The sequence below is a fragment of the Daktulosphaira vitifoliae genome, unplaced genomic scaffold, assembly GCF_025091365.1.
Source record: "Daktulosphaira vitifoliae isolate Bord-2020 unplaced genomic scaffold, ASM2509136v1 Scaffold_3, whole genome shotgun sequence".
Lineage (NCBI taxonomy): Eukaryota > Metazoa > Arthropoda > Insecta > Hemiptera > Phylloxeridae > Daktulosphaira > Daktulosphaira vitifoliae.
Genome location: NW_026099574.1, coordinates 3,850,555 through 3,863,240, shown reverse-complemented (window position 1 = coordinate 3,863,240; position 12,686 = coordinate 3,850,555). Strand labels below are relative to the sequence as shown.

Below are 12,686 nucleotides of genomic sequence, written 5' to 3'. Positions count from 1 at the left end.
AAATAATAATTATTAAAAACCATTGAAAATATTTCATTGATTGCTCTAAAATTCATAATTAAGCTTTTATATTAATATAAATTTTTTCAATTAAATCTTTCTAGGTTTAAATTTTTAAAAAATATTGAATTACCAATTTGAGGTGTGTATAATAAGTAACTCTTTTGCATTTCTTTTTCAGTAGGTTTGTAGACTTTTTGCAATCTATTCATTATATCTTCTAATAAAGCAGATTTGTCAATCTAAACAAAATATCATTTAAAATGTGATAATTTTTTTAACTTGATTTGTTAAAATTATAACAATAAAAAAAACATGAACAACATACTACATGGAAATAAAATTCATTTGGTGAAACAAAATGACTTAATGAAACAGGATACCTTTCTCCTTTTTCTAATTGTATGCTTACAGGGATAGTTACAGAATTCACTAGTTTTTGATGCTAAAAAAACAATAATAATTATTAAATTTTTAATTTATCAATACTATACAAAAATGTAGGCGAATTTCAAAATTAAATGACCAACAAATGATTAAAATTATTTATGGAAAGTTTTGTTTTCTGAACAAGGCTAGTAATAGGAAAATGAACCGTAGCACATGCAAAAAAAAGAGAATAAAGAATGTTATAAGAAGTAGTAAAAGATAGTGGGAATATTCCAGAAAGGAAGAAATAAAAAAAGAAAAGGTAAATTTTGGATATATAGCCAAAATATATATTTTTTGATAAGTTGTGCAATTAAATCTTTTTATATAGGGTTTTCAGAAAATAAGAAGAAAATGGGTTTCTATTGTTCTCGTTGTTTATAATAATTGACCAATTTCCTTACTTACTGAACACTTTGTACACACACACAAACACACATATATACACAATATATATTTATATTTTTTTAAGAAAAAAAAAAATATATATATATATAATATATATGATATTAGGAATAAAAATTAATTGTTTTAAGTATTTTGTACCAAATTCTCAGTAATTTTGATCTATATTTAGTTTTAATTATTTTAGTCTAGAAAATAGAAAAACGTTAATTAGGAAAAAATAGAATATATACAATATTTAAAAATAATAATTTTTGTGAGATAAAAAGATATAATTTTAAGATTAATTATTTGTAATTTTGTTTTAGTTTTTCATTAATTTTATTTAATGTAATTTATTGTTGAACTTTTTCAAAGTTTTATTTTCTTACCAAGGATTGGTTTACATAATATTCATATGAACCATAACCTAAGAAGAATAGTGCATCTCTTATAGACAAGGGATAAATATCTTTCCAAACTACATCAACTTCAATTCTTTCACCTCGTGTCTCCATTGGGTACATATAAAATGTGCCAGATTTTATAAACATTAAATCAGTAAACAGTTTATAAGCATCATTGGACCATCCAGTAGTTGCCTTTGGTTTTAAATCATATAGAGCACAATTATATGCTAATGGAGGTATTGATCTTAGTACTGTTGGTACACTTCGAATTCTAGAAAGCAAATAAAATATTAAATATTATTAAGTAACACTAACATGTACACAAGAGTTGAACTTAATTTTATTTTTTAAGAGTATTAAATAGAAATTTACCAATAAGATCTTTAAATCGCCTAAAAAAAAGTCTCAATATTGTCTCAAAATGAAAAAAAATAAGTTGTACAATATTTGGTCAAGATTGATCAACTCTATGAGGTAACTCAAGAAATTGAAAATTAGACCCAAGGGGTAATTTTCTATTTATTTGTACTTTTCTAAAAAAATATGACTCTTATAAATGTTTTTTTTTTATATGTATGCTTTTAATTAAGAAAGGGTTCAATTAAATGTTTTATACAAATATTATTTATTATTAAATTTTCTAATCATTTTATACCATAATTTGTCAACTATCACATTCAATCCTTTAAGCTACATTATTACTGACCAAGTATTGTAGAACTTATTATTTTTCATTTTGGCACAATATTAAGGGGTGAGATTGACAAATTTTTAAAAGTTCTATTTTTATTGTAACCCTAATCAACAGGATAGTGAACGATATAATTTAAATCCAGTTATTATGGAGAGAGAGTATTATTATGACTCAAAATAATTATGTATTCATTCAATAAAGAAAAATGTGATACTTGAATAAAAATATTCGATTTTTGTTATTACTTATCAGAAGTGACAGTTTCTAAAAATCCATAGTCAATGCAATGAACTGTATACAACATATTGCCATTTTCTTCATAAATATGAGATATAATACATCGACACCAATATTGATTAGTAGTTAACACAGCATACATAACATTATCTATACAAAATTACTTTTTATGTGATGGATAAGTACCAGCCGTAGATATATTTAGGCAGGGTCAGCATAAGAGTAAGGCAATCGTCTAGATGGCTTAAGGCATCAAAGATACCTTTAATCGTTAAGAGTGCCAACACAAAACTTTTATAAATATAATATAATAAAGGTACTCACAGCGGCTCTTAGATTATATCTTATGCTGACTCTATAGTCAAGAACCATTTTTTTTTTCTAAAATACTAACTTTTTTCAATTTTATCAACAACATTGCTTTTGGTATTAACTGATTTCTTGAGTTCTTCATTAATCATATTTAAATGAGAGTTGTTTGCAAGAAGTTGAAGGTAGAAATTTGATGGGGTATTCACAGCAGTTACAACTACGGGTTCTACTACATTCTTATGAATTTCTTTGATTGGTACTAAGTCATGAACAGGTGGCAGAAAGTTTTTAACATCAGAATAATGAGAGAAAACACTTCCTGAATTTACTGAAGAACATGGAGATGGTATTAGTGTTGTTCTAAGTAAATCTATCAAACATAAATAGATAATAATTATTTTAATTATTATACATAAAAAAATTGTAAATATCTACCAGAATCATTAATATCTATTGAAACATTAACTTGATATTTTTCAGGCAAGTCTGGTGAATACCTAAGTAAGAAGGTATCAGAAGTATCAACTTCAATTGTAAAGCACTTTTGGATAACATCAAAAATTTGATCGTCCATTTTAATAGATGGTTCAGGTTTATCTTTCTTTGCAATCAAATAAGAAGTATCCAACATATTTTTTACATCTGATATAGCATTTTTTAAAGAATTCGAAGATAACTTATTTTGACTTATACAATGATTTATCAGATTTAATTTACTCTGCAAGTCCTAGGGAGACGATATGAAAATTAGTGTCGAAAAACAAATAAAGGCAGTTTAATAGGTGAACTCGCAATTTATTAATTCACCAGATTGATTGAGTTGGCTTAAAATGTGTGAATCAAAAAAATATTACTATATAAAATTAATAAAAATAATTGAAAATAGTTTTAAAATGAAATATAATTTTAGTAAGAATGAGTATTTAGTAATTTATAACTTTATTATTTGATAATTTAAGACAAAGAAGGTTAAAACGCAATTAATGATTGAAATATTTTTTATTTACTCCAATAAGTCCGTTCAATTGATTTATAATTGTATTCATAGAATTTATGTCAGCATAATCAGTTTGTTCCAGTAAATCCAAAATAAATTCTTCTTTATTTTGCAAAGCCCCAATAACAGTAGACATGTATAATGATAAAGTGTGTTTGATCTCGTCTAATGAGCTTAACTTTTTTTTAGAACGTGAATGATGGATTGTTTGCATTTTTATATTAAAATTCTAGACAAAATAATAATAAACATATTAAAAATCCTATACTACACATGTATAATTTAAATAAAACTTAATTGTTTTTAGTGCATTTAAGTCAGTAAATACATTGGTAAAACGAGGGAGAAGGGTGCAATGAGCACTTTTGAACCATCAAAATTTATTTTTTTAGTTCATACACAATTTATTATGTTAATTTATAAAGAAAAAGAGGTGGGATATTTTTAAGGACATCACAACAAAGGTTTTTACGTCCTTACATGTAAACCAAGACAGTGCAGATGCTAATGACTAATAATTTGTATAGGAAATCACTTAACATTAATTTTCCCACTTTATACGTAAACAACGGAAATTGGCATAAATCCCTCTATAGATTATACTTCCCCTTCCGGACAGATATGAATTCGAATTAACTTCTTCGGTTGCTGGCCGAGGCCACACAGAGCAGTCGTGTGACCGGTCATGAGACTAGTAACAAGCACGAGAGAGCCGTCAACCGGCTTCCTTGAACATTCTCACACGATCAAAACGTTCGTCGCGCGTTCACCTATAGTAATACTATTTTATTCGATATTAGTAATATCATTAATTCTTTAATTTAATATTTATCGTATAACAGACATAATAAAAAACCGTTTTCTTTAAAATGCTTTTTTCAAAGTTAAGTGCGATTTTAATATGCTACACTCTTGTCTCTATCGTCTTAATTTCAATTGCCGGTAAGTACTCATGAACTCTAATTTAATAACATTTTCCAAAAATAACTTCAACATTTTGTATTAATTGGTCATTTTTAAATAATTAATTGTTATACGATTATGGGATTTCATTGCAACATGCAAACATCCATATAAAAGCGCATCCTATGATGATGGTTACTCTGACTACATAAAAACAGGTTTTTCTACAACTCAGTTCATCTTAATAGTTTTATTATATCATCGGCAACACAGGGCTTAAGATAAGACATTTTGGAAATAATAAATTTTCAAAGGGACTTTAGACTCATTTCGTCGGATACAATATAATTTTACATTATATAATGTTGAGTTACATGTGATTATTTAATTCGTTCGATTTGAAAGAGGCAGGGTACCTTTACTGGAAAATTTGCAAAATAAATACAATTTTAACCCAAGGTAAAGCAGCTAAAGTCTTTTTGGTCGAGAAAGGTTTGGCAGATTAGGACGTTTAGGTACACATAATATTAACGCCACGCCTCTAAGTCACGTATCTAGAACACTACTCAACGTACCCACCTTGGGGGCAAGCACGACTTGGCCGTTATTAACAATTAACGGCAACGACTGCAATAAATAAAAAAAATAAACCAAAATAACGACGCCCACAATGTAAAGTTCAACAGAAAAACAGAAGCCAAAAAAACTTTTCGCGATTAAAGTGGCATTTTCAAGCATAATTTTTCTAAACATATTCTTCGATATCGAGTGTTTTGTTTGGTAAAATATCTAGTTCGACTAATGTCTTTGACTGACAAGTCTATGTTGGAAGCAAAAAATAAATAACAATTAATAAGTTAATACCAAGACTGAATTTAGAAACAATAGTCTCATTAATGGTCACAGCACGGCGGAGGCGGTGAAAACTTTATGAATAAAATAACGCAAACATCGCTAAGTAATTTACACTATTATCATTGAAGTTATAATAATTATGACCTATGAGGTCACGTCTGTTCGGCTTGGCGCACGCCAACGCGTGCTTCAACATTATTATGAAATAGATGAGAGAAAGAAAAACATAAATCGTTACTGCTTACCAGCGATATGAAATTATAGAACAAATGAAACTAGAAAATGCTTTCTTCTCGAGATTTATTTTTTGTAAACTTCTACACGATAATTGTTCAAAACCCTCCTATTAAGATTACATAATAACAACAAATACAATTAAAAAAAAAAACACTTTTATGCCGTAAAAAAGGATATTGCCAAACTTTTAAAAATAATTTATTAATATTTGATGATTATTTGGTGCTGGATGATTATTTTTTTTAACTGACGATTCTAAGACTTCAAAGCACCTCTACTCTACATGTTTGGTTATGAAACGATTGTGAAAAAACTGGACATTTTTTGGCTAGTTTCATAAGCATACATTTTGTTTGCTTTAAACTTTTTTTAAAAAAATATATATTTTTTACAGGAGGCTCTGAAGATGGAGAAAACCCAAAATCTACGAGAGCTTTGGAAACTCACGACGAAGGCGATGATGATCTGGCCCAAAGAGATAGATTGGATGACGAAGAAAACGATTCCAAAAACAAAAGCGATGACGGGAGTGACGATGTCAACGAGGACACAACTAAAGTACCACCGGGTTTTTTGAGTCCTTCTGTTCGCGAATACCTGGAACTTGGCAGATCAATTCCGGGTAAGTGTTGCATTTTAATCGCAAAATAAAATTACCAAGATTAGGTGGAATGGTAGTTGTTAAAGAGTACTTTTATTACATGCACGACACATCGTATTAAACCGTTGTAATTGCCAAATTGACATGACTACTAGGTAGAATGCATGCAAATACCTAATACTTGTTACCTCAATCGCTTTACTAATAATTATAGTATTCGACAAAACTATATATATAACTTTTAAAGCTCATTGAATATTTATCAATAATTTTAATAAGAAGAGTTTAAATATAATTTAAAAACATTGATTGTGATCACTAGTTTTCACAACAGAAGTCTAGGGCCGGATTTAGGATCGTGGGAGTCCCGGGCCCGTATTATAGTTGGACAAAAAAAAGCTTATAAATATTTTTCAATAAACACTTTAGTTTACCATTTATTTGTATTATGAGAAAAAAAAAGGTCGTTAACTTTGTATGAGAGCTCCCTTTTTTGTGACGCTCTCAAATTTGGCCTAGAGCATTTAATAGGTCAACAGTAATATTTAAGACAGCTAGTCATTGAAAAATAATTAATCCTTACCTGAAAATATAAATACAAGATTTTTTTTAAAATTTTTTAAAAGAAAGGTGTTATATTCCCTCCGTTAACATGATCAGCAGTCATCATTAAGCAAATTAAATATAAAAATATTTAACATAATATTATCCTTCGTTCAATGAACATTCGCAAAATAGTAATAAAAATTCTTTTCCTTAAATATATATATTTATTTCATAGTGCGTCATCATTCATGTATAATGTTATGCTATTAAAGCAATACATAAATAAAAACATTCATGAAAATATATGTATAGAAACGATGGCATGTAAAAATCTATAAAGATTATACAATATAACTAATATATTCTACTTTTAATACTATGTAACATTGTAGAAATTGAGACGGATATTATAATTTCAGTACCGGTTAGAGTCGTGGCAAAATTATTCATACACCGAAATCTACAGTTTAATTAAAATTTAAATCTAACGGTATAACTTTTACTTCAAAAACATATTTCTTTATTAAAGTGTATAGGAGATTTTTGGGCAGGTTATTATTTTGCGTGCTTATGTAGATGACAAAATGTCATATTAATCAAAAGGGTTTTAAATGTATGTAATATTATTATCAGACTTATTCGTCTAATTATTTGTAAGTTATAAGTTCCTTAAGTCGTTAAAATTTTTATTCAAATCTACCCAACTAAATGGTACATTGAATGCAATAAAGAGTATGTTTTTAGTATGATCCTGTTAGTTTTAATTTATAAATTAAACTTTCTCGTTAAACATTTAGTCATTTTATTAATAACTTACCTTTACAAAAGAGCGGCTTTCTTAGTTAAAGTTTTGAATATTTTATTAAGTTTAAAAAAATGATTGTAACATGTTTTAGTAATAATAAAATTATTATTATAAATTTATATATATATATATATATATATATAATTACTAATAATATAAATTTCAATTTTATTAAAATGACAATTTTTCTAAAAGTTTGATGAGTAAAGTCACGTAAATCAAAACACGTTGTATGAGTTTAAATCGTAGAATATTTTTTTCAACTGGGCTTGCTGGTTTTAAACGCCACTAAGGTTACGAAATTATTTCAAAACTTCTATTGTAATAAAATCGCGCTTAGCGAGGACAACTCATAACAAATACTCGAACTATAAGTAGGTTTTTGATGTTCGACGACGATACGCTATTACACAATTTCGATCGAAAACGGACTCATCTCCATTTCAATCAGTCTCGCACTTCACAAATAACTTACTGAATATATTTTAACAGTTCTTACGCGTTATTTATGTACACACACAAATACCTCGAGGGAAAATAATAATTTTTATTTTAAGGTAGCTGTGTTTTTTTTTAGCTATAAAAAAAAAGTTCCTAAACCAAATTTGTAAAAATATTTACAAATACGTGGGTTGATTTCTTTAAAATAATTATTCATTTACATGGCACATTATATGGATGGGTAAAAAAACAAAAGTATTAATAAAAATATCAACATACTAATTAATAATCAGAAGTAGAATTTCAGATTTAACTATTTAAAAAAAAAAATGGAAGTTTTATATGCCAATGTAATTTTTTAGTGGATTTGCCACATTACAAAAAAATAAAACAATGAAAATAATTTATGTTAGATTTGATGGATTGTCTGCCTGTAGTATACAATTATTAGAAAGTATAACTTATAATAGAGTAGTAGAAAAGTTAACCAATTTACTATATTATTACGATTACTGAATCCACTGGCGTCTAGAAGGGCAATCGAATATTTAGGAGTAACAATTTCAGCAAGGTCAAAAATTTAATCGATTGTCACAATATATGATACAGTAGAACAAAAACATAAACAATTACTATGCAAAGAGCGTGTAACTGTAGTTTATGAATCAAGTCGACAAAATTAATTTTAAAATAACTATAATGTATAAACAAAAGACAACTAGTAAAAGATTTAGGATAACACGAGTCGATAAAATACTTAAAACTCTCAACAATAAAACTTGCTGTCATATCTTAAATATTTAGTAAAATTTGACACGAGTCTTGTAGGTGTTAACCCAGCGGCAAATACATAACATTATTTCTTCATTTTATTGTTTTATACAAACTAATGAATTACAAATCAAGTCATCAATTGTCAAAACTTTTTTGGGGGACGATAAATGTGAAAATGAATTTTTCAAAACAATAATTACTTAAATTTCTAATTAAATAATTTCTAAAATAAAATATTTAATTGATTTATACATTCTAAACAGTTAAACTGTGATAAACAAAATCTCGACTATACGATCATTTTTCTCATGTAATACAGATTGGATTAGTTTTAAAATATTCATTCATGAACATCAACATGAATCCGTTAATCAGTGTTTAATGTGACGAAAAATATTAGGTAATTAAGATCCTAATACCAGTTTGAGTTTTTCATGTATTAAAAATGACAAACTTTTTAGAGAAATTAAATACGACGCAATGTAGAAAGTAAAGGATTCAGTTGTCTTACGATTACTTAAAAATGGGGGATATATGCACACTTTAAATCCACGGAAAATCATTATTTTTAATAAACATTTTATTTTCTAATTTACATTAAAATAATAAATAAAATGGTCCATACTTTGAAAATGTTTTTTAATTAACACGTTTGAGTTCTAAATAAAATTACTACCAGTGTTAAAGCGTTTTTTTTTCTTCTAGGTAAACCGGGTACAGACTATCCAGTATTAGCGGTAGTTCCTTACACCGACTTCTACTGTGACGACCAACCCTACCCTGGATTTTTTGCTGATGTGGACACAAGGTGTCAAGCATGGCATTATTGTGACATCGATGGACGACAGGCGTCTTTCCTGTGCCCCAACGGCACGCAGTTCAGTCAGGCGGTGTTTGTGTGCGATTGGTGGTTCAACGTGCGGTGTGATTTAAGCAAAGAGTTGTATCACATAAACGAGAGGTTGTATCGGACTACCCCTCGACCAGACCGACCACATAGAATAGTCACCAAGGAGCTCTTGGATAAAATATTTCTCTAATTGCTTACTTCTATCCTTTTAACCTTTCAAATCATAATCAATAACACTAAAAAACATAATTATTTATCGATTTTTAGAATAATTATTCATAAAAATCATCTCGATGTCATATCTCTCTATCAAGGCTTTTGATACCCGGGCTTCATATGAAAAAATGTATTGTAACTAAATTAAAACTTTTACTTTCTATGCATATTTAACTACTAGCTTTTGGTAAAACTATTTAAATACGACAGTACACTGATTATAAAATTAAACGAAACGGGACCCCACCAAGTTTGTAAAACGTTTAAAAACTAGAGTTGTGCTTGTTTTATAATAAATGTGTACCTAATAGCAATTAAGTATAAATAATTTTATAAAGAATCGAAAAATATTAGGTTAAATGTATAATAAAACGTATATGAATAAATGTATAGCTTTGTAAAATATTTTGTATACACTGTATGTAAATCAAAAATAAATACAACATAATTTATAGATTAATAAATATGTTCAATCACACACATGTCCCATAAAAAAAAAAAGTGAATCTTTGTTACACTATGTTTTATATAAAATATTATAAAAACATTTAATACATTCAAGATGTTGAATTTATGATGAATTACATTACGTTGTCTACTGCCATGAACAATTATTGAGTTAATATATATATTTTTATATCTATTTGAAAACAATTAAAATTACGTAACATGTTTAGGATTACACATTAATACTACTTAATAGCATCTTACTATTTTAAAATTATATAATTAGCGTTAAAAACTTAATTTTAAAGTAAGTTTTTCAAAATAAGAATTAATTTTTATAAAGATATTTGTTTATTTAAATTAATTTTTAATTTTGACAAATTTAAACATATTGATAAAAATAATATTTAAAAATCTAATTCAGTAATTCTTGCTAATTAATATTATAAAATTAATAAATTTATATTTGCTTCATTTATTACAACTATTATATATAAAGGTGTCATGAAATGATAATACATGTCCTATCCTCCACAAGTTATCTACAATAAACTGAAACATTATAAAATCAAAGAAAAACAGCTAATATTACTGAACTCCGAATAAACATTTTAAACGTGACAATGAAATATTATTATATTTACTCACATCAATCAAATTTGAAGGACTAATTATTTTACATTAAAATCTCTTCCGTAAATAAAGGAAATAGTTAAAGTCTTGATAATGAAAATTATGGTTATTTTAATAATAACTTTTTAGAATAAAATGTTTAAATTACTATATAAAAGTAATTTCTGAATATAAATCGATAACAATTATAAAAACTATAATCTATTTAAAAGAAAAAATTGGTCTATTTTACAATTGCCTATACTAATGAAGAATTACAAAAATTATATCGCTGAAAAATACGTCAGTCATGAGATTACGTCGTTCGTCAAGGCTAACATGTATTCAATAAAGTATAAGAGAAATTAATAAAAAAAAAAAAAAGACTAATTGTTTTAAAGTTTTAAAGAAACGAACAAGATCAAATATTATGCAATTTTAAATTATTTTACGATTATTTAAAAATAACAAGAAATGGTTAATAAAATAACGATTTATACAAAATTAAACTAAACAAACGAAAATTCAAAGAAAATAGAAGAGGTTGGGTACATATAGACGAATCCCTTTCCAAAAACTAATTTCTTTTTACGTACAACGTTAAGCCTTGTTTTGAACTTATATTTATTGAAAAAAAAAATTGGTATGTGATAAAATGATCACCTGTAATACGAAAATATATGGACAAAAAAGTGGATTTGGAAATACACTTATAAACTATAAAAAAACATCACAGAAAGGAAAAAATGAAACCGAATTGCATTAAAGAAATAATATTATAGGGGTTCTTTACAATTACTTGTTTTTATCTAAAATCAAAATTTTAAATCACATTTGTGATGTCCTATCCCTCAAAATCGAAGGTTTCTGTCAAAATTAAATCTTAATATTTTCAATACAAATCGTACCAAAGAGATCATACTTATTAAGCAAGGTCTTTTTGGGGCGTTTTGAATAAACATATTATGCTTCTATCACTGTAAAAAAACAACAATTGCTTTGCTATGCTCATAATATTGAACATTTATTCTCTAATTTCTTATCTCAATTTAATTCTAACCACTTGTGTTACTCATATCTTATAAAAATAATTTTAAATTTAATAAATATATTTATAAATAATTTTTATTAAATATTTTATAATTACGTTTGGAAAATCCTACTGAAATGAACTGAAAAATTAAAATAGTACCATAGATTAATCGTTTGTAAGATTGCTTTTTTGATCCACAAGTTCTTTTCAACAGATATTTATTAGATTCTGGAGAGCATAAATAAAGTCATTAAAATTTTTAGAAAAACAAGAAATTATGTTTATTGTTTTTATGTTTAACACACAGGCGGAAATAGAACACGAGTTTTGAAGGGCTAATGATATGTTTTGATGTTATTACCTCAAGTTAAATATGTTTTTATATCACTACATATAAATTTCTAAATTTGTTTTCTTTTTGGAAGAGGGGAACTTCGGGAACCTTACTTGATAGAGCTATACACCTATTAATTTTAAAATAAAAAACCAGAAACAAAAACTAAACAAATAAACACTTGTGCCTTAAAGTACTGTATGATACAACTACAAGCACATATTTGTATGTTTTATAGTAAATGTAATTCCCAGAGTATTCATAAATCGCTAAATATGACAAGAACTATTTTGTTGACATCGTGTGTAATTAATTTTTAATAATTCAAACTATATAATTGGGCATTAAAACGTAAGAAAGTTATAAATGCTTCATTTAACAGTATTCACTCACAAAAATTCAATGTACAATTTAAATATTGACAAATCTATATACACTAAAGTCATTATAAATTCAAATTAGAAGAAAGCAAAAACATACAGTTTAATCTTAAAAGTAGTTTAAAGTACATATAGTTTAAAAAAATACAAACAAATATGTACGTTAAATACCAATTAAAATTAAAATTT

At 26.5% G+C, this 12,686-nt stretch overlaps 2 protein-coding genes across 3 annotated transcripts in view; one reads left to right on the top strand and one right to left on the bottom strand.

Moving 5' to 3' along the window:
• LOC126900876 (RING finger protein 17) overlaps positions 1-12,686 on the bottom strand; it is a 36,366-nt gene that overhangs the window by 4,571 nt on the left and 19,109 nt on the right. For both annotated transcript variants that reach the window (XM_050676882.1, XM_050676883.1), the window contains 7 exons: positions 3,474-3,692; positions 2,902-3,193; positions 2,549-2,836; positions 2,163-2,304; positions 1,206-1,494; positions 329-445; positions 134-242 (listed from right to left, as the gene is read on the bottom strand). In XM_050676882.1, coding sequence (XP_050532839.1) covers positions 134-242; positions 329-445; positions 1,206-1,494; positions 2,163-2,304; positions 2,549-2,836; positions 2,902-3,193; positions 3,474-3,692 — 1,456 coding nt within the window. The remainder of the gene's footprint in view (positions 1-133; positions 243-328; positions 446-1,205; positions 1,495-2,162; positions 2,305-2,548; positions 2,837-2,901; positions 3,194-3,473; positions 3,693-12,686) is intronic.
• On the top strand, positions 4,125-10,145 carry LOC126900897 (uncharacterized). The gene is made up of 3 exons (XM_050676921.1): positions 4,125-4,405; positions 5,853-6,080; positions 9,331-10,145. Exons 1-3 carry the CDS (start codon positions 4,333-4,335, stop codon positions 9,663-9,665), a joined length of 636 nt encoding a protein of 211 aa, XP_050532878.1. The 5' UTR covers positions 4,125-4,332; the 3' UTR covers positions 9,666-10,145.

Coding starts and splice junctions, on each gene's coding strand:
- LOC126900897 (XM_050676921.1), top strand. CDS start 4,333: ATGCTTTTTTCAAAGTTAAGTGCGATTTTAATATGCTACACTCTTGTC. Junction 4,406..5,852: donor CGTCTTAATTTCAATTGCCG/GTAAGTACTCAT, acceptor TATTTTTTACAG/GAGGCTCTGAAGATGGAGAA. Junction 6,081..9,330: donor ACTTGGCAGATCAATTCCGG/GTAAGTGTTGCA, acceptor TTTTTCTTCTAG/GTAAACCGGGTACAGACTAT.